The following is a 26,523-nucleotide window of genomic DNA, read 5'->3' as shown; positions in this document are numbered from 1 at the left end:
GCATCTATTTGGTATTTATGAATAGGATTACGCCGATTAGGTATCAATATGACGACTATATTTTAGCGTTTGACTTACTTTTATATATTTTCTCTTCGGCATCAACTTGACGGTGCTCTGAAAATATTTAACCCGGCTGACTACTCACTTGTTAACGATTGATTTCACTTCTTCATGGTGTGTCAGAAGTGGAAATAGCCGCATGGCTTTAGTTCTCCAGCCTTGTCAATAGATGGCAGTACCACAATATGGGCAGCGGATCGTGCAATTGACGTCAAATTTTCGTTACCTGCTAAGAATTGAATGGCGGATCTTGTCATGCAAGAATCAAGTAAATCGGTCCACAACTTTTCTAGCAACAGGGGTATGAAGTCAAACACCCTGCCAGAGCGGCGGCGCGGCGGCCGGCGGCAGCCGTTACGCGCCGCCTGGGAGACTGGCGGCGCGGAACGGTTCCGACTTGGCACTGCACTAAAACCTGTTAACTGCTTGGAATAGTTACCATAGCAAAATTTCATTCAAGTGTGGAATAATCCAAGGGCAGGAAGCATGTATGCTTGTATGCATACTGTGTAAGCCAAGAAACTGCATTAGCAGGTACTCGCTAATATTAGATCCAGCCAAGTCCCAACGCATTCCAGGGGATGTGTTTCGGCTGGGTCAACAATATTTATCGTTTGAGGGCGGATACAGTTTTAACAATACAAAAAATATTTTTGCACAGCTCTATTCCTTGAATAATTCTCTTCAACGCCTCATTCCTAGTTAAGCGAATTAGTCCACCCTGGTTGAATAAATAAGGCGATTTCGCCACAAGGTCGCGGAAAATCGACCGAAAACGGCCGCGCTCAACGTTAATTTGGGCGTGCAGACTCTTAAAAACTCGCATTGGGCGGGTAGGGTTTCCCAGGTATTGGCTCCAAAACACCGTATTCGGCTCCCGAATACGTCCAAGTGATCCGCCTCGTTCCTAGTTAAGCTCTAATTAGATCAAGTGACTCATAAGGAGCGAAAAAGCGACAAAAAACATGAATTTCCCTATGGCGGCGGGCTGCCGGGTTGCCAGACGGCGCACCGGCTATTTCCACTTTTGACACACCATGTTCATTTATCACTGTTTCTACAATAACGAGTAAAACATCCAAAGGTGATCAAAGTTGTAATTCAGAAGTTTGTTCTGATTTCCAGCAATCATCATTTCACGCCCTATGAGCCGATGAGCATCCTTTCTCGGCAGCTGCCGCGTTTCGCGAACTTGTATCTCGTTCTACAACGATAATCAGCAACATTTTCCGCCAGTGTCAATATCCAGCCTGGCAACTCGTTTGCGTTCATCAGGCGGCTGTTTAAACTGTTCATTCGCGCGGACAAAATGCAATTTTGAGCCGGCGCGGCCGCTCGGCGGAGGGCCCCGTTTGGGTCACGTGACCGCGCCGAGGACCAATCGGCGTCTGGGATGGCGTTCAGTGGATCAGTAGGATGAGGCTGGCCGGCCAGCCGCCGGCAGCCGGGCAGCCGGTCAGCAGCGGCGCCCGTGAAGAGCGGCCCGCTGCCTCCCGACGGTTCAGTCGGCACCGACAGCTCACAGACACACACACACACACACACACCGCTCACAGACAGACACACAGACAGACGGGCGGCGGAGGCGGACGGTCATCTCGAACCGGTCAGAAGGGGACAGTCGCGCCGGGCCAGTCCTCTACCAGCAGGGGTCGCGCTCGGTCCAGTCCTCGACCAGGGGTCGCGTCTCTCACTGGTCTTCACTCAGCGAACTCAGCTGCCGGTATCAGGACCGTCTCTCCAAGACACACGCCATGGTCGTCAGGTGAGTGTCAGTGTCAGGTGCACCATTGATGCCATTCCGTTTGGTCTGATGCGTTAGTGGATGTCGAGGTGGTCAGGTGAAGCAGTTGTTGTTATGTCCATGTTTGTGTTTGGTTGTTGAATCCCGGTTCGGTACGCAATGGTTGTCAAGCGAGACTCTGCCTGCCTTTTCAGATGTTTTGCCTTTTTAGCTGTTACCGGGCGACCCTTTCTAACAGGTATGCGACCTAAGTAATTTTAACAGTTCGGTGATTCTCATTTCTCACAGACTCATGACGCCTCTGGCTTATTCATTTAATTTATAACAAACAACAATATCAAATTAATGACGCCGATAACAACACCACACCCTCTACCCCGCGTCGGAACACTCTCACATGGCCGCTGCTGCACGTGACTGGCACAGCCACCGCCGAGCGTCCGACCCTTCAGCATTGTTGTTCGGCAATTTTGCATGTGCAGATCGGTCAGAAACCGGTCGGGGCGACTCCGGCAGTGCAGTGAGGGAGCTCCTGGCCGTGACCCCAACCTCGACCGGTCCCGTGGCCTCCCCTGGCACAGCGCCATTGTTGGAGGGGTCATGAAGTGGTTTACTAAGATATCCCGGTTATCAGGGAGTCGGTGGTTTTGTGGTAAATGTCAGGCTAGCAGAAGCGTTTTGTGGTTGGGCTGTCAATTGTCTGGCATGTGCACGTGATTGAGTGATGTAGGAGGGATTATGAACCTGGTACCCGGAAATTATAAACAATGACAATGAACATGTTGAGCCTCTTCATCAGATTCAGGTGCTCGTTTGGTCGTGCATGGCTAAGTAGATAAACAAAATTCTTTTTCATTCATCACATGGTACATTAATAGCTGTTTATGATCGAATCGGCATCCAGAGTCGCTTAGCTGCAGCTTTCATGTGCTGCTGTGTATTTAATTTCCTTATAACATTGAAGAGCAATAACGCTGTCACGAAGCAATTAATTTTCAGTGCAGTAGGCTGTTTCGCCATCCAAATTGGTATTCTTCTGTTGGTATGGCCTATTTGAAGATAATTTTGTGATGTGGCTAGAAAAGCAGCATAGGTACTTACATACATGATCGGTTGCAGCATTTACCCTCCACTTAAAATTCGCCATTTGTCTTGTTAGGGCTTTGACTCGAACATCATTGAATGCAAGGACTGTCAATCTAACTAATTTGATATAGTTAATTGCGTCTTCTATGGTATGTAATAGATTATCCATAAAGATAACATTGCTTTGTGCAAAACCTATTCTTAGCTAAATCAATGATTTCCACACTCCTCAATAGCTGTACAAATTAGGATATAGTGGAGCAGAAGATAAGCTGTATTTATTAACTGACACATTTTGGACAAACCGACATAGACTCAGGTAATGCTTCTATGAACGTCATCTAAGCATACCTTTTGAGAGCTACCATGTCATGCTCTAATGCCATTCAAATGATAGTTTACCTTTTGAGCTCTCAAAATAAATTTATTTATGAGTGTGAAATGATATTTTGTAAGGCAGAGATAAAAACACACACAAAGGTGCTGTATGCTGTCTTTTAACTACCTATGCGTGTTTTGAGAAAAGCGCCTTTGGTATCCTCGAGCACGCATGGTGCATGGTGTTTTTTTTTTTTTACTTTTTCGCTGGTGTATTTGTCCCATAAGTCTCAAAATGCTTTTTGTTAACGATTCACCAAATACTATACTACATATATTCACTTTCCCTTGATCGTAACGTTGTCACCCTGGTAAATTCCTTAAAGAACAAATTCAATAAAATAAACAACATTAAGCTTCCATCCAATCAGTAAACATAATATCACCAGCTGCAAGGAGTTCGATGAAAATCGTGCGATAGCTGAACTGGTTTACTGACTGCTAAACGGCCTTCCGCATATTTGGCACATATGTAGCCGCATACATGAATACCCCAGCGGCGTCGGCTCCGTCAGCGGCGGCGGCAGCTGGGCCGAACAGCACCGGGCGCGCCGCAGTGTCGCCGACGCGCCGCGATTGTAGTCAATGTTGTGTAGTGTCAGCAGAGCGTGCCAATGTACAGTGATAGCCGACACTGCCACGTGAGGGGCATCCCGAAGGAGAGATGACGTCACAGGATCACCGGGAGATCAGGGAGGAATGACGACTGATGCGCCAGGTGCTGGTTCTTGCATCTCCATCTCTCTCTCCTCTCTCTCTCTCTCTCTCTCTCTCTCTCTCTCTCTCTCTTATTCTCTTTCTCTCTATCTCTGTCTTTCTACTCTTAGTCTTCTTGTCGTTCTCTCACTTCCATCAGAGCTTCTTATTCGTATTTGTAGACCGTAGTTTACTGTCTCTTGGTTATTTCCCTTCACTGTTCATCCCCATCCACGATATAATACAGCAGTCAGCAGCCACAATAAATCTCGCATTTTGACGTCAGCAAACCACTATCTAGAAGAACTCAGCAGCGCTCATCTCTTGTCTGCATCTTCGCCAGCACTCTGTCACCAAGATCCTCACGGAAGATCGTCTCATCTCCGCGCTTCGATGGCCTTGTGTGCCTCCTATCGTGCACTGCTGCTGCGTCCAGCTGAGGCTGGCTGACCTTGCTGGGCACATGTCGCACCCCGACGAATTTCTCTCAGACCCAGCTGTGCAAACACGCTGCTAAGAGCACTGGAGGGTGGCGAAGTGATGCAGACCATCAAATGAAGTGCTCACGAGGGACGAGCACGTGCCAAATGCGGCCACGCTTCACCCGTTCGCAGCAATGTCCATGGGTGTTCTTAGATACGAAATGACAATGGCTGGCACTGGCTGACCTCCGTGCATCTGCTCAATGATGAGCAAGGAGCGGTGTTTTGCCGGCGACACTGAACCACGGCTATCACCGATTGATACCGCCCGACCCTTCCTGACGTCGGCACGGGACGCCGCGGGCCGGCGCTAGCGCTGCTGATACCACCCAACCCTTCCTGACGCCGGCACGAGGCGCCTCAGGCCATCAGCCGGCGCTACCGCTGCGTCTATCGGGTCTCGTCGAGCACGCCCTAAACCGGTTTGTTCAGCGTCCCGGTCACGGAGAGTGGCACAGCTCGGTCACGACTGGACTCACGGAGGCGCCGTGACAGGACGCGGGCACGGTTAATCGTCCCCGGCAGTCGGGCTGTCTGCCTACCTTGGGGTGATGCAGGGACAGGGGCGGGCGGCACGGGCGGCCACTGTTTCCCTCTCGACGCCGCGTCATTTCTATTCTGTGCGCTCAGCGGGAGACTGTCAGATCAAGGACGAGCGTCGGCTATATGCATGCTATAGTCTCAAGTGGCAAACAGATAAAGCCTGCCAGGGAAAGCCGACAGGACGCTGCGTCAGAGCGGGACTGCAATGCAGGGACAAAACGCTATCACGAAGTCATGAGCGTCACAGCAGATAGGAACGTCGCGTGACCACGGTACGGTACAGCGGCTCCTTAGGCAATTATTTCATCTCTTTCTAGGTCCAGTAGCCGTTTTTATCCGAATGATAAAATGTGCCAGCTGTTATTACGATGAAAATTAACATCTGGAGCGTTGGAGGCTTTACGCTTAGAACATTCACAGTTTTTTTTTTTTGTTATTTCATCGGTAAAACTTTCACTTTCGTTTTAAAATGCTGATATTCTTTTATTTCATCATCTAGCTCTTGTGTTTGTGTTATGGGATCTGAAATATTATAAAAACAGCTCCAAATGTTTTGCTTCTGCTGACTGCTTCATTCAATATTCTTAGAAGTTCTAAATAGGATTAATTCGTTGCTTTCATGGAATACACACTTAATCGTCTCTTCACACCCTCTGCTAGAAAACCAATGTGCAACACTCTCACTCCTCCACTTTTTATCCCGAGTCAAGCCCAACGCTCAGCTTTCGCCATCAACTGACACCATTCAGAAAGACACACAAATACAAAGAACAAACTCGAGGAGCTGGCGCTCGTTTTCGGCAAACAGAGGAGACTTTAACTCGGCCCTGTTCTCTGTGAAACTGGCATCGATCAGCGGCGCCACCTGTGTCCGCGCTGTCAGCCGCGGCTCCTGCGACCCCGTTAGATGACAATCGGCTGTCCCACGACATTAGCACATGTATAGCAGGCAGCGCTGTCCGTTTGTCTGCCAGCGGCGCGTCCCCCGCGGCGGTGGTCCCGTCCGTCCAGTGTCGGAGATGTGTACTAATCTACGGGACACTAGTTCCCCAGTGGGGGACCATCTCCTCGCGACAGCCGCCCCAGTAATTAACTACCGACACTCGCCTCCGCTGGTAATGTGTGTTTTGAACACCTCTCACGTCTCGGCGGCGCGCGTCTCCCCCTCCCCGCCTCCCTCCCCGGGTCGGGTCCCCATTGACAGCGGTGTCCTCCCCCGCCCCCCGGTGGGTTCTCCCGCGATGACAAACGACAGGCGACGGCCGGCCAGGCGCCGCTCTGATTGGCTGACGTCACGCTTAATGAGAGCGCTGGAGGCGCTCATTGGCCGCCGGCATGACGGACGGCCGGCGGTGCGCGCCCTGATTGGCCGACCGATAGCCGACCCAGTTGGCGGCGTGCGTGGCCGCCCCGCCCGCGCCGCCTCCGCCCGCCCGGCCGCCCAGCTATCCGCCACTGACGCCACAATTACTGATCTAATTACGTGACAACGAGACGATCGGCAGCCGGAACTGTTTGACAAACTACACTGTCAGGCTGAGACGTCTTCCACGCGCGTGCCATCACGAGTGCCTTAGCCCACCCTTAGTGATAACGTATCACCTTGAACGTCAGTGTGATAACGTGTCACATCAGTGTGATGTGCGACTGACGCGTGCCGACATCAGGTGCCGCAGCGGCAGCCTCGGCTGCGCCATGAGTCTACACACGCCGAGTGAGAGCCCCAGCCCGCGACCCGACCCCGAGTGGGACATCAACGAGATCAGCGACGCCAGCGTGCCAAAGGTCAGTCACGGCGGGGGCGGAAATAATCAGTCACATTGCCTGGAGAGTCGGTAAAAAGCTTTTACCTAGTCAAAGTATCGAAAAGGGAGCTATTTTTCGAAATGTTATACAGCTAAATATTACTACAAATTTGAAAAACTACAAATATGAAGGTGTTTCTGCATCCACGAGTTTGTGCTTCTCACTTCTGCTTAGCGATGCCGCAAAAGGCTGCATGATGCAGCAAAACGCTTCGATGAGAGCTTCATGAAAGACAGGTTAGTCATAAACGGCATCGCTCTTTGCTCGGGCACCTCACCTACAAACCAAAACTAAACACAGCAGATTAGTTAGGCAAACTGTCAGCAGCCTGAAGCCTGGGCAGTGGGCAATCCCTAAAAGGGCACTTTACCCTGTAGTAAAACCCGGTCACGCATCTTCTCTGCGCGTGCAATGCCGTTGCCACCATTAGCCTATCTCTGTTTTTAGTCACCGTTTTCCGGTTGCTGTTTGACACGCGATTCATGCATCACATTCACGACAGCTTCATCCATTACCCATTTTATTCTAACAATAACACCATTAAACTTAACATGCTCACCAACACTTCGTTATAAGGCATCTGTAAAACAAAACAAAACGCAGCACATTAGGCAGACACAAACACATAACCGACAACACCGCTCGGCCGTCTAATATCCCCCGCACGACCCTGGTGGCGACGTCGGCATGCTCTGGCCCCATTCACTGTCAACCTCGCCAGACAGCCCATCCGTCACAGCCGGGCGCGCCTCTGTCAGTTGACAGCATCTTATGTCGATCTGTCATCGACGCTTGGGTCTGATGGTCCGACATCGGACCACGGTCCGGAGACTTGGTCCAACCAGCTGCAGTCGGCTGACACGGCTCATCACGGCGACCTCAGGGCGGGCGGCCGGTCGGGGCGGCCCCACTCACCGCCGGACCCCACCGAGAGTGAAAACATGCTCAGCATACACCAGCATGCTGATGCTCGAATGCATGAGAGTCTGATAGAGGCCGTCAAACGGTACTGTGAAGCCAATCAAAGGCTGCCGGCTCCGCCCGGGGCGACGGGGTGACGGCTGCGGCAGTGGCGGCGCAAAGCTGGCCTTCATCGTCAGTCCTGGACATCCGTGACGCAGTTAACAGCTCGTCACTGGCACGGACTGCTCGCTGCGGGGGCCAGAGCCGCCGTTTTATTCAATATCTGCGGCTGGCCCTGTGTCCATGGACAGGTTCTGCTAAACGGTGGTTTGCCCCCGGCAGGACGAGGCGACTGCTGCTGCTGCTGCTGGGTGCCAGCAGCGTCTGCAAGTCATGACGGGGCCATCCCGTGCCGTGGGCGGTCGGCACGTGCTGCCCACCAGCATCCTCTCCCCTCCCCTCTCCCCTCACCTCCCCTCCCTCCCCCCTCTCTCTCTCTCTCTCTCTCTCTCTCTCTCTCTCTCTCTCTCTCTCTCTCTCTTCATGATACCCCTGAACCGGTCCCTCCGAGACCAGAAGCATCAGACCCACCCGCCGACTTCAGCCCAACGTCAGTGACGCTGCTCACCACATCACTGTTATTGTTAGCACATCGGAGCTTACACTGGTGTAGTGCTAATATGCTAAGCCTTCTGCGTGTTTATTCTTCTCAGCATTCTTCACCCAGGGTATATTGAATTAGGTTCTTCACCTAACGAACAGTTCACAGCTGCAGATGACACACGATCGAACTCACCTGCTGGCGTTCAGAAGCACAATGATCTGCAATCCCGTAATGCAATGAATGCGCCCATGGTCTCAGTGACAAACGAGCTCGTTACGTGATATTTATTTTCGCAGCATGTGAGCGATTGCATTCCTCTCAGAGCTCATGGTAACCACCCGGGAGAAATTGCATGGTTTGGAAGACGGCTGTTTTGAAGTTGGTTATTTCTGTTTCTAGTCACGGGGGTCGTGCAGTCAAGACATCCAAAGATTGATTGCATGCAAGCTTTACTTCAATCCGCTCACTTTCCAGCTCATGGAGAAACAAGAAACAAAAAATTAAAGATAAATATAACCATCCTAAAGTGACTATGCGTTTTTAAACTAGAACCTACCAAAGCTCCTTTCTAATACCTACATCTGGCCAATGCAAAAGCGCACCATTGACATGTTCCCAATCGAAGATGTGGCTGCCGTCCACTCAGTCGCAGCTCGCCGGGGAGGGCACCCCGCGGCTCCGTTCCGCCTGAACGGAGCTACTGAGACTGAGCAATGGTGACAGCTCACTGACATTGCTATCAGGACATCTGCCGAAAAGACATAAATGTCAATGGGACAGAACGGTGCGCATGTTTCCCGTCAGACAAGTACGAGACTATCGGTGCAGTACCGGCCTCTTCGATTTTATGTTGCCTGTTGGGGTATGTCGCATGACGCAAGCGGCTCATTTCAAGCACTTTTTCCGGATATATAAGCAAAGTAAATGCGCATTATAAACGCTTGATCTGTAGTCGACGCACGAGGTTTAGCATCAGCTGATATTTGTGTTGCCAGTGACTTAGGCAAAAACTGTTGCTCTCTCATTTTTTCATCATCAACTTTTATTATATCTTCCAACTTTCACCCCACGATTGGTAACTTATGTCTTTATTCCCGCACGCCCAGAGTACCGCCATTAACTGCTCCCACAATTATTATCGATGGGCAGGTGCCACTTCGACTACAGATACTTTGCATCCACAATTGATGCACTGTGACACCCAACGACCTGTTAATTAACTAATGAACTCGGCACGCGCTGCGAGCTCGGTCACGTGACTGCGAGATCGTGCAGTAGACATCACCATTGCCATTCGACGTGCACAGAGCGTCTCGTACATTTGGTGATTGTCTCGTTAGCATCTGAGAGACTGTGATAACACATCAAGATTACATAGGCGCAGCGACTTAAATCCGCGCCGGTCTGTTGCGTGATTTTGATCAGCACATGGGCTGAATACCACTGAGGCACTCGCTACAATCATTAGAAGCACCTTTATTGCTGAGGCATGTAATTTAGATGTCTATTTAAGGTCTGAATGACTGTTTGGTATTCCCGTCAGCAATATTTGTGTAGACCGAACATGCATAGTTTAATGAGGGCCGATAGTATCAAAAACATCCTGATAACTAGATAAATGACAAATTTATCATCTGCCGCAGCATGAGCGCACATCTGACATCAATGCATTCCAAATGTTCGTAATTACTTATTAGGAGGAGGCAAAGCCATCTAAGAAAATCTTAGCGACACACAATTATGGTTGAAAATATCACCAATAGTAAGTGTCACCTCAAAAACAATTGACCACATTAGTGACAAGCCTAAGCAATGCCGTCCTAAGGCTCCTGAGTGATCATTCCTGCCAGCACTGAGTGACCCCCTCCACTGCCCCTGAGTAACCCCTTCTCTCACCACCCCTAACTGACCCCTGTTTGCCCCCAGGTGGTGCGTTACAGCACGTTCGAGGAGTGGCCGGACGGTGATTTCCAGAGGGTGTACGCTCCCGACTCGGAGGACGCCAAGAAGCACACCTCCGGCTGGGCCATGCGCAACACAAACAACCACAACGTGAGTAACACGGGCGATGACTGGTGGGAAAATCTACATTGACAGGGATGAACATTGAACATGTTTGCTGCTTGCTTTGCTTGCACACTTTGAGGTCTTAGGTCGAATAACTTCAGTTGGATGAGTTCTTTCCTCATAAAGCCATTCGCCTCGTGAATAATTTATACTTCAGCATGCAGCGCTCCACAAAAAGACTGCGATCCCGTATTATAATAATTTGTCTACAAATTCAAACACAGACACTTATAATACAGCTGCGTTATACGTATCTGTGTGGCAACTGGCAGCAATGCCAAAGTTACACTCCAGCCCACCCCGGCTTATACGCAGATCATGTCGCATACCATCTAACGCAGATGATAAATGGAGTCATGTCGGCGCAGCTCCTGCCGACATTAACCCGCGCCCTGATGGGGGGGGGGGGGGCCATTTTGGCCCCCCTGTGGTTTTTCTTAAATAGCGAAAAAACGGCGGCGCTAAATTTTGGGTACCTTACCGGGCATCAATTTGACACCTTCACACAAAATTTCAAGTCACAGGTCACCTCAGGTCAGGAGTTATTGAGGTCAAACTGAGGTCATGTTCGAGTAAAAATGAGCAAAAAACATGACATCTTGAAACGCTCACCAATTCTACAGTTAACAAGAAATTTTAAAGTTCTTTATGTGGTTGTGTAGAAAAAAGACGGCGCTACAAAACTGCTATCTCGGATTTTCGAAATTTTTGGATTTTGACCCCAAAAATAAAAAAATTGACTTTTTTAGAAAAACTCAAAAATTTCCAATTTTTTTTTTCGAATTTCGAAAAAAACCGGAATATATGTGATAGTTCCTGCGCTCTTCCATGTACATACCAAATTTTAGATCGATACCTCTTTTTTTGGCCAAGTTATAGCGGAAAAACTGTTAAAAATTGATGACGTCAAATTTTTGAACTCAATTTTTAGCAATTCTAGACCTCGTAGCGCGAAACGGAGACCACCATTGAACTCCCCGTGACGAGCTGCATCGAATCAATACCCATTTTATGCAAAAATATCAACTTTGAAATTTGACCTAATTTGACCTGACCTTGACCTGACCTTGACCTGACCTGGACCAAAACGTGATCTAAGCTGGCCCTAAAGTCTGTCTGACCCACATAATCGCATTTGTCATGTAAAATGGACCATAAAACATGTATCACACGACACTTTCATATTGTGACCCCCCAGTGACCTGACCTCTGTGACCTGACCTGGTATCAGTGACCTCAAATAGCAAAATATGTGTTTGAAGAACATTTCCCCATCGATGATTTTCAATGAAATGCATTTTACACGATTTTACAACGCATTTCTTGAAAAGCCTGTAAACGGTGAAAATTCGACCTTTGACCTGACCTGTGACGTCATCGGTTTGACCGAGGTCAATGAAATTGGGTCACAAGGTAGTTCCCCGTTGGGGCTATCCAACACCGTTTACCGCTTGTCGCTATGTTGCGTGGTTCTCGAGATCTGAGGGGGGGGCCAAAATGGCCCCCCCCATCAGACCGCGTTGCTCGGCAGACCCCATCTGGGCGCGGGTTAATCAATACACCGGCCGGAGGTGTCACCTGCACAGTCATCTGACTTGCTGTCACCGGTCGTCACCGGTCATGCCCGGCTGACAGGTCAGCCGTGACGGCCAGGCAGTCACAGGGACAGAAGAGGGATGGAGGGGAGGAAGCTGACGCGCCGCGCCAGGTGTTCGTCCCGCCGCCGGCTGGGATTTCGAAATGATGTACGGGATGTTGTTGTCGTAGTCACGAGCCGGAAATGCTCAGACGCATGACGTTCTTCGTTCATGTTGAAAAATCAGATAGTGGCTAGGGTCGGCGCAATTACATACTCGTCATTTGCATATTCTTATTTGACGCTGTCTTGAACTACACTCGTGCATTTATTTTGCATACATTGACAAAGTGACATTGCTGATTGAAGGATGCCCTCACCGACCTAAATGTTGGCCTATCGAGCCCGACAGCCCGTCTAGTGTCCAATTCACTCATGGCAGAAAGCTTAGATAATATACTACATATTTACGTCCGGTCCTCCTAATTGACGCGTCGTGAAAAAAACGCCTGAACTGTAGCAATGCACTAAATACATCAAAGTTTTTTAATTTTCTTATCAGTGAAACCCTCTGGAAAATCATAATATCTCAAACACTTCTGCATAGAACCAATTTAAGTTTTGCCATTTTACCATTTAAAATTTGCTACGTTCTCACCACGGCGTCCAATGAACAAAATTGCGAGACCTGGGTGGATGGGTCAGCAGTCAGCACCAGTTCTGACATTTCTGTTCCCAGCTCCAATTTGCAAATACCCATCCCATCTCGCTCTATGCCTCTTCTCGTGGCGAGTCTCACACACTATCTCCCATTCTCACAGGTGAGCATCCTGAAGAAGAGCTGCCTAGGCGTGGTGGTATGCTCGGACTCGTGTGTGCTCGAGGATGGCTCCATGGTGCACCTGCGACCGGCCATCTGCGATAAGGCGCGACGAAAACAGCAGGGTAAGAAAGAAGGAAGTGAATGGGAGAACGAAACGAGGATGGCGGGTTACGTAAAGATATGGGGAAACCTATGATGATTGCATTCTATGTATGTGAGAGAAAAAGAAAAAATAGAAACTTTTACCAAACATCCTTTAGAGAAAAAGTAGAGATTAGAGATAGAAATTGTTTCCGTAATTGGCTCATTAAATCATTGCTCAACATCTTAAAACAGTACCTACCTACTTAGACAAGATGCCTATTTTTTATATGGGCGAGGATGGATGACATGATTATTATTAATATAACGAGGCTTGAAATGATCTCACGCATGTCAAAGTGTTTTTATTTTAGGCAAAATAAATATCTAAAACAGTAAAACAAGCTTTCGGCATTACGCCATCATCAAGTTTGAATAAATTAACATGTTTTTGATTTTCAAAAGCTAGAGCACAATCATATTGTTCCGGGCATCCTCATAGCAGCTCACTTTTTTAAACGTATTGCAATACGTTGCAAATAGTGTGGTACATTGCACATGGCAAGTAAATAATGTACAACAATGTATCATTACGTACACTACAACATGACATGCACACAATATATCATAGGTACAACAATGTCAATAAATCTCACCTCAACATCAGCCGCATACATCATCAACACCCGTTTTTATTTTGCCTAAAATAAAAACACTTTGACATGCGTGCGATCATTTCAAGCCTCGTTAGATGCCTATTTTATTACGGAGCGAGCGAAGCGAGCGAAGTCTTTCCTTAGATTAACGGAAATTTCTGAGTATGAGCGGCCGGCCGGCCGGCCGGCCGGCCGTGCGGACGCTTTTGCGAGGCTTATATCTCAGCAACCACTTGACCGATTTACACGCGGTAATTTTTGTAGGGTAGCTTCATTCCTTCTACCAAGTATTGGACTATTCCCGATGCATATAGGTGACCCCTTATGCACGTGCCACGTGCAAAACGAAGAGGTGTCAGTTTTGTAATTGTTGCAATATCTCGGTAACTACTTGGCCGATTGCGCTGAAAGTTGGCATGCAGGTAGGCACCCACTAGGCACTGCATATCCATGTGCCAGAGTTGGGGTGCTGCTGCACGTGCGCACGTGCAGGGGTCGTTTCCAGATCTCGAGAACGGCTGGACCGATGGCGCTCAAATTTGGTACACGGTTAGGGACCAGTTAGTAGGGTGCCGTGCACAAGTCAGTTGGGACTCATTTTGCACGTGCGCACGTGCAGGGTGCCGCTCCCAGATCTCGAGAACGGCTGGGTCGATTGTGCTCAAATTTGGCACATCGCTAGAAACCGGTCAGTAGGGTGCCGTGCACAAGTCAGTTGGAGGTACCCCCTCGAAATTTCGCACGTGCAAGACTCACCCCCTCACTCGCTCCGTTAGTCGCCCCAAAAGGCGCTATACTGGTTACATATGTTATAGTAATTTATTTTTTCCGTTCTGTTCCGTTTATTGAATATAATTTGGGATCACACATTGAACAATTTATAATTTATAATTCTTCAATTATAATATAATTCATTTTGAAAGATCTATTGTAACTATGTTGTGGATTGACCAGCTGCTCATCTCGCCGGGTCAGCGCATAAATGAGCGTTGCACAATGCAGTTTTTATATCTGAAGGCAAGCATCAAAGGCGAGCACAATATGTTCGGTGAGGCAACGGAAACATACACCTGGGCAAGAACTAACCTGAGTTATAGCTGTCGGCTAAATAATCAGCAATGCAATAACTGTCCAGGACACAGCGGAACATTAAATTATAATCGTCACCGTGGCATCTGCTGGCCGGTCTGAGCAGCTGGATAGCTACGCATCTTATCGACCGAATATGGCATGGCTTAGGTTTGTAACAGGAATTTCTGCTTTAATCACAGAAGAGCATGCTAGAACATTTTCATTCAGTCACTCAAACATGGAAACTGTTAAGAAGTGTCGATATCAAAGCTGCCAAGATAGCCAAACATCAATAGACATTTTAGAGTCAAATTTAAACCAGCCAAAACTCAGTATCTAATTAGCCTCAGCATTTCCATTTTTCTCCTCTCCCCGCCACAGGGAAGCCGTGTCCGAACCCGCGCTGTGCTGGAAAGCTGACAATCATCGCGTGCAGAGGACACCAGGGCTATCCGGTCACCCACTTCTGGAGACACACGCCGTTCGCCACCTTCTTCCAGGTAAGACGAGCTCTTACTACTTATATCAGTGATATTTTTTATTCTGTCTGGTAGTACGAGTGGGTGGGTGAATGATGATTTTGACTTCCTTTATGCCAGGGGGACTTTATACTCTCATTTATGAGATCAAAGATAAAGTTATAGAGTCAGGTCTGTCTGCTTTGAAATGAGAGAGAGAGAGAGAGAGAGAGAGAGAGAGAGAGAGAGAGGGAGAGAGAGAGAGAGAGAGAGCGAGAGCGAGAGAGAGAGCGAGAGCGAGAGCGAGAGAGAGAGGGAGAGAGAGAGAGAGAGAGAGAGAGAGAGAGAGAGAGAGAGAGAGAGAGAGAGAGAGAGAGAGAGAGAGAGAGAGAGAGAGAGAGAGAGAGAGAGAGAGAGAGGGAAATATCTTCAGCTTCCAGGTGAGTGATTCTTTTCAACTCTCGTCGCTGAGCTGACAGTCAAAAGCGCATCAATTAGATCGTCGCCTGGCTGGTTGCTTCCATTAACATTCTTATACTGACCAATAGTCATTCTCCCTCACTTTATCCTCTCTCTCTCTCTCTCTCTCTCTCTCTCTCTCTCTCTCTCTCTCTCTCTCTCTCTCTCTCTCTCTCTCTCTCTCTCTCTCGCTCTCTCTCAAGTCTCACCCCCTCTCTCTCTCTTGCTTTTGCTCTCCCTCTTTTTTCTCGTTCTTTTTCCCAGAGGTGAAAAAAAATGTCTACGCTGTCTCCAACTGTATAAGCTGGCATACTGGCTCTGTCTCCAGGCAAATTGTAAACTTTTTTGGCTGAGCAGCACACGAAGCCCTTATTTATACAACCTTTACAATTTTCTGGCTTTGAAAGACACTCAATCAAGTTCTGTTAGATAAAAGGTGAAGTATTTTTAAGAGCTGAAAAAGGATCAAAAAGTGGAAACGTAATATTTTGGATTTTGGAGTTGCTTTTAGGGAAGTGTTCCTTTTATACCTACCTTCAAAAACTTTCTGCCATCTTTCTGCCATCTGGACCCAACAATACCCATTGGAAGACTGGCTGTGCTTATGCTGTGTTCCCATGCTTTTGAACCGCAGTTATCACGAATGCCGCGAACAAATGCGAAGGGTGTACCTATTTGTTTATGGGATAGACTAATGGCTAGCCTTTATGCTTTAATCGCGAGGTCAACTCAAAACGATTGAACTGATGGTTTACCAAGGCTTATAGAAATTGTGTCAGACCAGACAAAATCAGCTAAGCCCTGCGTCAGTCGTCCTGGACCAACCGTTCGATTACGGGCGGACCGCGTGGCGTTCGCATTGGGGTCCGCCTGATAAAAGACGCCGTTGTACCATTTTATGGCACACAGATGTTACGGTCGGTCCTTGGGCAATGGGCAGCAGTGTGGAGGCTGTGAGGGGATCGGCTAGACGTGTGTGCTGGTGGCTGCTCTCCTTCATCTACACAAAGGCAAGGTAATTGAAATTTTCAACTTACTTTGCTGTTAAATCAGCAATGCTTATGAATACAATGTGTGTTACTTTCCTAAAATAAAAGCCGGACGCAAGTATCAGCTTTCGAAAGGACTATCCTTTCGGAGGTCGGCACTTCAAACAAATCGTAAGAATTACCTACGAACAAATTTAGGTTAGCAGGGCGTTCAATCATTTCTATGTATACCTAAAACAGACAAAAAAAAAAAACGGGCACTTGTGGGCATCATTACCGGGTGTTATTCCAAAACAGAGAGCTAGTCATGAGCAACACGCGAATGCCTTAATTTGCCTACCAACTCTCCAACTAAAAGTAAGTTATATTTGGGTAACGTCGCGCCTGCCTTAAAATGACTCGCGGATACTCCAGGCAAATTATTTATACCAACCTTGTTTATAAAGTGCAATGCTGCCCGTCGTCCTCGGAGACCCCTCCCCACCCCCTGCCGCCCGCTCCCCGGCCCGTCCGCCACGGCCGGGCCAGGCCGGCCCGTGGCCTCGGGATCCGCCGACCTTCAGTGTAGGTGGCGCTACTGCCAACTGCCGGACCGGGGCCTTACCAGCCGTCATGGCCACCGTTGGCAGGTCGAGAAATGCAGAACTGCAAGGGACTGATTTGGCTACTGGAATGAAGTCATGCATTGATAATGGAAACGTCATCTCGCATATCCTTACTATTTTAAAGCTATAATCACCTTTGAATAAATGCTTCCTCTGCCATGCAGAAATCTAAGGCATGGGAATAAGCCAAAGAAAATAGCAGATTTACATTGATATAAGCACCAATGAAGACTTGGATTGTTTTAAATCATTGAGATGCATGCACATATTTAGACTGATCTCTGGCCTTACCTGACAGTGTCAGCAAGATGGGTGCTTTGATATAGACCACCAACACCAAGATTTAATATTTGTAAAATCAAAATGATGACTTTGGAGTATTTGCTCTTCACTTCCAACAGGAAGTCCAGAAATGGTTCAATAATATAGGTAAATGCTTGTTGCAAAATGCAAATGCTTGCATTGAGGCTGTGCACCTCAATCTGCAAATATCAAACCATGTGGTTTGTATAATGGGTACATAGAAACAAGTTTTACACATCATGGGCTGATGCTAGGACCAGCTAGGATAAGAAACAACATCAAGCTTAAATAAAACTTCTATTGAATACTTAATATAAAATTCTAGAAATTCAAAGAGAAGTGCAATCAGCAACAGAAACTTCAAGTTTGTCTTTTCCTTTTGAAGTATTTGTAGAATAAAATGCAATCAATGTATTGTACCACCTTCACATGCATTCCTAAATCAGTCAATCAGAACTGAACTTTGATCTGAAATATGAAACAAATCGAAAGGAAAACGACTGTTTCTGCATCAACTATATAATAAAAATCATTCACAAGGGATTTTGTACAATATATGTAACTTTTGTTTGAAAAGTTCGATATTTTCTCAGTACCTATTGATTCCTCAACTTTGATCCTTATTCCTCAACCTCAACCATTGTCTTATTTTAGTCTTAGCTAGGTAGATCCAACCAAGATCCAACTACTCTCTTCCGTCACTTCAAGCACACTTCACTGTCGCTACTATCCCAACGGTATTTTCAGAAGCTGCGCCGCGTTGTCACAAGTGCGCAGGGTTTGTGCTAGCGTTTTCGCTACTGAAATTTTTTCGTGTCTCCGGAGACAGCCGTAAGGTCTAGTTTTGCGGCAAGCGTCAAAGAGAATCGTCTTTACGGATTCCGGCCGGCTCAAGGAGTCATCACCTTCTCGCCACCTTCTGTCTCCGTTGTCTCCGGGGCAGCCTATGTATACTGTATAGTGCTCTGTGCTATGGAGTATGAAGTTCTCGTAATGAACTAAGACTCAATATGATTGATTTTTTTGCGTGCATCAAAGAAAAACGAGAAGAATTTGACGACAACAATGAAAAGAGATTATAAGATATCTTAAAGTGGTTGTGTCTCCGACTACCTTCCTTTATTGGATTGACTCTGTCTCCAACACCGGTTGGAGAGTTGACACCTTTTTTCACCTCTGCTTTTTCCATCGCTTTTGTTTATCGTTTCTTATTACTACAAATCATTAAAAACAGTTTGACCTGAGCGATTTTCACGGAAATGTAACTCTCTGGTATATGACATCATGCCGTTGTAACTGAGGCACTACATCACGCGACGCATGGGTGTAGTTTTCCAAAAATCATTGGGGGTGCTCAATAGCTTTCAGAAAGGCATGCCATATTTTTCGTAGGTCTTTTTTCAGTTGTTCTTTTTTACTGTATCAGGCATCATGCAAGAAATGATGTTAAATCGATTCGAGAGCTTGTTTTAATAGCACCACTGTAAAACAATTTTGGCTCACCCAATGCATTCATAATCACGGAAATTTTTTTAACATATTTCAGAACACGCTGGGTTTAAAATTTTAAATTCAGGCCCTACCGGACTTTTGGTAGGTCCGCGCTTAGGCAGCCTGGTCTGCATAGCTCTGCACGAATGGGCTTATATTGAGGGCTACCTGACGGGACAGGCTCGATGGTTACTCTCCGGACATGGTTCTCGTGAAATATTGCATTTTGTCCCTGGAACTTAAACCTCGCCGGCACAGGCCATTTTGCGTCCTTCGATGGCACAAGGGAGGGGGGGGGGGTGGTAAGACCCCCCTCGCGTTTGGCCTCTGATCGAGCTAGAGCTTCGCGGAAAAAATGAGCGTGTTGCCCGTCACGAGAGAAAGCCGATGATACCCAATTTTAAAGTCCTAGGTCATCGGTTGACCTTCCAGGTCAGGTCAATGACCCAAAAGTCGGGAAAATCGTGACCTGTTAGAAAGTCGTAAAGTGTGGCTGCTATGGGGTTTCCGGGGTACTGATCACGAATATCGTGTTAGTTTTGAGCACAGATGATGTCTTTAAGCATTTATTAGACCAGGTCGGGTCAGGTCAGGTCAACCGGTAGGGGCCGTGACGGGTATTTGTAGTACGTGTCAACCGCCTCTGACAGCTTCGTAACATGTTACGAAGGCACCAAAGCACTTCTTAAATGTTCAAATGGTTGCTTAAATCGAATTCAGCTCGAAAAACTAGCCTAGAAACATGTAAAACTCGAAAAAGTGAACCGAGGTCACCAAAGGTAAATGACCTGACCTGATCTTCGGGTGACCTTGACATCCGCCCTAATGCATGGGAGCAACATCAAATCACATGTTTGAACGTTTGAAACCACGAAAAACTTGCAAAAGCGCGGCTAGGGCAAGCCGACATACGCCGAATCGCGATTCCGGCCAAACATGGTCTCGGAAAGTAGGTCACAGGTCAAAGGTCATTTGGGTCAGGGTCATGAAATTTTTAGAGTAGGTGTAAAATTGATCAATGCGAGGGAACTGAAAGTTTCGTCGCGATCGGCCGCTTTTTACGCGAGTTATTCGCAAAAAACGTTAGGGGGGTTGCATCAAACCCCCCCCCCCTCCTGTGCCGGCGAGGGTTAAATAATGACGCTATACTTGCCGTGCTATATTTACATTTATTTACTCAAAAATGATTAAATTTGATTAAAAATATTTAAAAATAGCACATTGATTTCAATAAACGAAAGTCATAGATTTGCTGCCGGATGCTGGGGCTCCTCATGAGGAGCATGGAGATGCCAGCTTGTCCACCTCCAGCGCGTCTCGAGCACAAGGCGATACTATGCGCGTGCAATGCTCATGTTAGGTCCGTCCTCCAATACGGAAGTGTCATTTGGAGCGGTGCAGCCCAGTCCCACCTGGTACGGCTGGTGCGGCTACAGCACTGCTTTCTCATGTGGCTAGGGGCTAAAACGCAGAGGAACTGTCCTATGGACTATCGTAGTCTACTGCAAACCTTTAAAACTGAGTCCATCAAAGCCCACCTCATTCATACCGATGTCATGTTATTGTACCAACTCCTACACCACCGTACCGACTGCGCTTACCTGGTATCGATGTTTGGCCTTAACCCTCGCCAGCACGGTTGATGCAACCTTTCCCCTCGGTTTTTCGCGAATAACCCGCGCAAAAAGCGGCCGATCGCGACGAAACTTTTAGTACCCTCGCATTGATCAATTTTACACCAATCCTTAAAATTTCATGACCCTGACCCAAATGACCTTTGACCTGTGACCTACTTTCCGAGACCATGTTTGGCCGGAATCGCGATTCGGCGTATGTCGGCTCGCATTAGCCGTGCGTTTGCAAGCTTTTCGTGGTTTCAAACGTTCAAACATGTGATCTGATGTTGCTCTCATGCATGATGGATGTCAAGGTCACCTGATGGTCAGGTCAGGTCATTGACCTTTGGTGACCTCGGTTCACTTTTTCGAGTTTTACATGTTTCTAGGCTAGTTTTTTTTTTATAGCTGAACTCAACCATTTCAACATTTACGAAGTAGTTTTGGTGCCTTCGTAACATGCTACGAAGCTGTCAGAGGCGGTTGACACGTTCTACGAATACCCGTCACGACCCCTACCTGTTGACCTGACCTGACCTGACCCGACCTGGTCTAAATGCCCAAAGACATCATCTGTGATCAAAACTAACACGATATTCGTGATCAGCACCCCAGAAAACCCCATAGCAGCCACACTTTACGACTTTCTAACAGGTCCCGATTTTCCCGACATTTGGGTCATTGACCTGACCTGGAAGGTCGGCCGATGATCTAGGACCTTAAAATTGGATATCATCGGCTTCCTCTCGTGACGGGCAACACGCTCGTTTTTCCTCGAAGCTCTAGCTCGATCAGGGGCCAAACGCGAGTGGGGTCGTACCAACCCCCCCCCCCCTTGTGCCGTCGAAGGACGCAAATTGGCCTGTGCCGGCGAGGGTTAATGTGCCTGGGAGGCGTAACCGCCGCACGGGCTTGTTTCATGTGCCCTTCGGGAGAGTGAACACCGTAAAGAACTGTCTTTCTGTGCATATTCCTCGGTTGTGCAATCAGTTTTTGGCGCAAGGTCCGTCGGTGGACTTTTACCACCCTTCCACGTCCTTCTGGCGTGAGGCTTTCCAGTACGCCTGAACACTGGGCAGCTATGGGATCTCTCTGTCATCATGTCCCACTTGATTCATTGACCCAGGTTGTACTGAACTTTTAGAATATTACAGAAAATTGGATATTGTTAGGCTGGCGGCTGCTTATACATGCTTGTATATTTTACCCAAACAGAGGAACTAAGTATGGTGTTGTGAATGTCGATAAATTTTACAGCCGTTGACATTGTTTGCCAACCTTCATTTATGTTAGATTGGAGATCTTACTTAGTCCCAAGCACCATAATATCAGATGTAATGTAAACACATATATCATGCGTCTTAATTTGTGGTAATTTATTCAATGTATATTCTCTTAGTCACTGAATTGAGTAAGCATAGTATTTGCATGATTCACTGAGCTCATTACAGTACTAGGAGAAGAAAAGACTGATTATTGAGGGCCTTGAGTCAGCTGGCAATGTTTTGAGGAGGCTGGGGGTGCTTTAAGAAGGCAGGGGTGCTTTAGGGAGACAGGGGGTGCTGAGCTCAGGATTGGGGGTGCTTGAGCACCCACAAAGAGATATAAAGTTACACTTATGACGCGACGTCGCAATAATATCGGAACATCCTGGGATTTTCAATGCGTCACAGTTCCGCACTGAATTTAAATTAGACACGACGTTTAACGACCAATGAGCGCTGCATAATCGTTGCGCATTGCAAACTGAACACGCGCTAATGGGCATGCGGGATAAATGGCCAGGTGCTAACTGCTAACTACCGCCGAACGAGACCGTCTAGTTAGCGGCGCCATTCGGCGGCGGCTCACCTCAGCTGCTACCGCCCGCAGGCTCCCGGCGCCGCGGTAATGGACTTTACTGACGGCCGCTCGAGCTGGCCCCGGGGCGTGTGTTCCCCTCCCCATCCGACAACCATCCCAGCTCACGGCAGCCCGCTGAGAGCATACAGCGATCGGCCGCTGCTGCGGTGGCGCGGCGGCACGGCGGCCCCCAGACCACCCTATAGATACGCTCTCGTGCTGCGTTGAAGTCTTCCCTGCCCCTGGCTATCGCGTCGTGGCAGGGAGCTGTAATCAGCTGATCAGAAACGGGGTAGCGGCAGTGCCGGTCAGCTCAAGTCAGCCGCGCCCTGCATCGCCGCCGGGGACCTAACCGGCCCTATCACCCCAATGGTAGCTCATTGATGATTACTCGGCCGTCAAATTTGATTAGCGACGGTCAATTCATTAGAATGCCGCCGCTGGTAGAGCTAATGGTACGGCGATGGAGCATGCAGCGCGGCGCGAGACGCCACAGCCCAGCTAATATATCATCGAGATAATTGTTGCTGATCGCCGGGACCGTCGTTGGCAGCGCCCTTTAAACAGCATAAGACTCATTTAATCTTAATAAACCATCGTTCCGTCATGAGGAGTTGACACCTGATAGTGTTGTAACTCAGCCTTAGCACCGGGCGTGGTGGTCGTATCTTTTATACGGCCTAGTGGCCGTTAAGTATATGTTTGGCAGCATAAACACATATCATACACTGGTAAATGCTGATAAAGATGTCGCTTATATGGATTTTACATCCAAGAATAAGCTATCAGTGGTCTCGAGGTTCGAATATCAGCAATACTTATGCCACTGTCAAAGACGGAGCAAAAAATAAAAAGCAGATTGCAGAGCAAGATTAAAGAACGGCGCATTACTCGGTAACCAATAAAGTTGCAGCTCTGCAGGGCCCACATGGTCTTAAAAAAGGTCACAGGTCAAAATTCGTTAAGGGTCAGCTGGTCATTTTATTTCCAGGGTAGATGCCAAATCAATCAAGCTTTTGGCTTATCAGAGGAAATTCGTCCTTGTCAGACCACTTTGATAACCTGTCTTTTATAATGCGCTTTTTAGCTGCACTGCTGCTGCTTTGATAGTTGGCCGACCCCCAGAAACTGAGGGTAAGATCTCGAGCTCTGTTTGCATTCTGGTTACTCTTATCCACCTTGCTTTTTTGTTGGGTTAGGCCCTTTCGGTCTGACAAAACCATTTCAGAGCCGGAAGGACGATAGGAATTAGGAAGAGACATTGGTCTGGGCAGGCACCCTTAGTGAGTCACCGGGGCTGAGCCCTCAGCCCGTCCCGAAAGACAGGCCGACGAGCCCCAAGGTACTCTGCACTCGGCCACGGGGTGCGCTCCCTAAGGAGCAGCGGTGCCGCTCCAAGGGAGCAGCCCGCATGAGATAAAGTTGCCTGTCCAGCCCGGAGGGGGTTGTTTTGTTTTGTTTTGTTTTGTTGGGTTAGGCCCTTTCGGTCCAATTAGACCATTTCAGAGCCGGGAGGATGATAGGATATAGGGGGAGACATTGGTCTGGGCAGGCACCCTAGTGAGTCGCCGGGGCTGAGAGGGGGTTGCGGCGTGGAGGAGAATTATTTCAGTTTACTGAGGAGTGAGGAGTGAGGATAGAAGCACGGAACGGTGGTGGGATCCACCTTACTAAGTAATTGACCACTTCAACGACTCAAATAGCATCGCGATGTCACTTCCACAGGTCCGTGTAGTCCACATTACAGCAATTTGAAGTCACACATCCCCTCGCTGTTTCAGGCTAAAGGTGTGCACAGTCACCGGCGACCCGAGGCCAAGTCGACCGCGGAGGCTCGCCGATCAGTGGGCTCCAGCCGCCGGCAGCGGCACGGACCGGCGTCCGCACCGCCACCTGGCGAGCCGTCCGGAAAACTGCTGCAGAGGGCGCTACTGGGCGGCGAGCGGCCGCCGCCGGTCCCCGTTCCCGTGCCCGTCTGCTCAGAGGGTGAGTCAATGCTCGGTTTTTCGATATTTCTTATGGGACTGAGCTTTTTTACGATGATTCTGATAATTCTTGGAATATTACTTGTTAATCACGTAGGATGAATGGAAAAAAACAATTGCCACTTTACCATATTCACTAGGCATAGGTAAATGCCTACCTAAGGACGGAATTGGTAAGCCACCGTACTTTGCAGTAACCTGCACCCGAAATTAGAATCCGGCTCGGCAAAAAGAAGCTCTACAGACACACACTTTGTAGCCAGACTTTTAATTCAGTCTCCTCTGTTTCAGATTCATCGTGGACCATGTGCTCGTGTCCTCCATTCGAGTGCGTGTGCCAATGGAGCGGCTCCAGCCCGGCTCCCGCCTACCAGGAGCCGGCTCGCGCGGTGGTTCCGCCGCCCAGTGCTAACTCGGCCGACTGGATGGCCACCGACACTGCCACCTGCTGGCAGCCGACCGAAGCTGAGGTTCGGTACATCCTCCGTCCGGACTCCGAGAGCCAGCCGTATGCGAAGGGCACGTTCTCCGGAAATCGGAGTCCGTACTACGGCGAGGCGGATGCCGACGGATTCTCGGACTACATGTGGGAGATGCCACTGATGTATGGCACCGAAGCTCAGTACGGTCATTACGCCCCGGCGGCCGCGGACGAGCTAGGTGGCGCTCAGTTCGCCGGACCGATCGGCCTGCCGCCTGACGGTCAGTTTCTGGACCAGATTGATCTCTCGCAGCCGGGCGACATTTTCGCTCTGGAGCAGCCGCTGCTGAAGGCCGGTGAGGTGGCGCCGCCGGTGGAGCAGATGGCGCCGCCGGCCGAGGGCGGCTGGGCCGTGCCGCCCCCGCCCCCGCCCCCACTGGGACCTCCCACAGAGGTGGGGTACCTGGGTCCGGCCGAGGCCCAGACTGGGCTGGACTGTCTGCAGGAGAGTGCAGGCCTGGCGGAGACGTTCGCCGCCAGCCAGGAGGTACTCTGCTACCCAATGGAGCAGCAGCAACAGCTCATCACTGGGTGGTGACCTTAACAGTATGACATCACTAACTGACGTTATAAAGTGACAGATACGGCGTCTTTGAGTGACGTCAGGTATTGCGAATCTTTTTGACGTCAGTAACTAGGTATGACAACGCTGGGTGGTTTTTAGGCATGGCGCCTGGGTGACGTCAGATATGACCTCTAAAATAAATGCCGTAACATCATATATTGCTGAGCATTCGCTGACAAAATGAGGATGGTTCGCTCCGAGTATGCTCTCACTGACATGCACCTATTGCGTGCAGCATAATGGCGAAACAAAATGGCTGTTGACCTCTTGTTCGTCGTGGGTAATGTTTGCAATTTTTCCGTGTTCACTATGCACCTATACTTTCTCTCTGTTGCCTTCAGTATAGTGACGCGGCGAAGCGATGTTCAGATCTCAGTGACCAGTCCCTTCAGATGCCATGCACAAAACTCCACGTTGTCATCATATTTGTGTTCATCGCTCTCACAAATCGCGACTGTTTGTATTTATTGAGTGTTTGATTTGGTGTTCATGGGCATATACAACTACGCTTTCTAGAAGCCTTGTTGCATTATCTAGTCACCATCTAGTAATAGGGTTAGTGTTGTCTTTCGCACGAGTGCATTAATAGGTGCATGTGCGTGGCCGTTTGGCGTTGACGGCCTATGACACCAGGTCTCTCTTGGACGTGATGCCAGCCATTGTTCGTGATATGATGCTTTTAGCGCAGTACGCTGTTTCAATAAAATTAAAACCAAGAACAGTGGAATGGCATTGTGGGAACGCTGAATGAGGAAACTAGAAAGCATCTAGAAAAGTCAGGCAGGTGCCCGCCACCACCCAAATATCAGTGTCTTATTTACCCACTGCCGGATCCCTGCCAGAGTAACGATTTCAACTGTGAAGGTAACAAGAAGTGCTGCGCTGCAGGCTGCGGTACCCAGTGCGTGGATCCTGTTCTCAATCCGACGACAAAGCCGGGTCGCTGCCCTCCTCGGCCAATGTATACCTGCCATGTCTACCCGCTGCCAGACCGGTGCAAAAGCAATGATGCACTCTGCGAGGGGGTGCAGAAATGTTGTATCGGAGGCTGCGGGAAGACCTGTATGGACCCCATGTGAGCTAGAGAAAGAAGAACCTTATCTCGCTACGATGGTGGTTGTGTAATTCTTATGTACTTGTCGCATCGAGG

The 26,523-nt window shown here is 48.6% G+C and overlaps 1 protein-coding gene across 1 annotated transcript; it reads left to right on the top strand.

The window, feature by feature from the left end:
- The first annotated feature begins 1,817 nt into the window (after positions 1-1,817).
- LOC122392280 lies at positions 1,818-26,094 on the top strand. The gene is made up of 7 exons (XM_043386967.1): positions 1,818-1,828; positions 6,660-6,777; positions 10,232-10,357; positions 12,770-12,893; positions 14,961-15,079; positions 24,124-24,328; positions 24,619-26,094. The coding sequence occupies exons 1-7, from the start codon at positions 1,818-1,820 to the stop codon at positions 25,344-25,346; spliced, it is 1,431 nt and encodes a 476-aa protein (XP_043242902.1). The 3' UTR covers positions 25,347-26,094.
- The last annotated feature ends 429 nt before the right edge of the window (positions 26,095-26,523 follow it).

Source organism: Amphibalanus amphitrite, unplaced genomic scaffold, assembly GCF_019059575.1.
Source record: "Amphibalanus amphitrite isolate SeventyFive unplaced genomic scaffold, NRLGWU_Aamphi_draft 000479F_arrow, whole genome shotgun sequence".
NCBI classification, from domain to species: domain Eukaryota; kingdom Metazoa; phylum Arthropoda; class Thecostraca; order Balanomorpha; family Balanidae; genus Amphibalanus; species Amphibalanus amphitrite.
The sequence above is the reverse complement of the archived record's forward strand: the minus strand, read 5'-3'. Positions and strand labels throughout refer to the sequence as shown.

What these genes read in the sequence shown, in the direction of transcription:
- LOC122392280 (XM_043386967.1), top strand. An exon ending in GCAACACAAACAACCACAAC is followed by an intron (nt 10,358 to 12,769) that starts GTGAGTAACACG and finishes CCATTCTCACAG; the next exon opens with GTGAGCATCCTGAAGAAGAG. An exon ending in CGTGCCCGTCTGCTCAGAGG is followed by an intron (nt 24,329 to 24,618) that starts GTGAGTCAATGC and finishes CCTCTGTTTCAG; the next exon opens with ATTCATCGTGGACCATGTGC.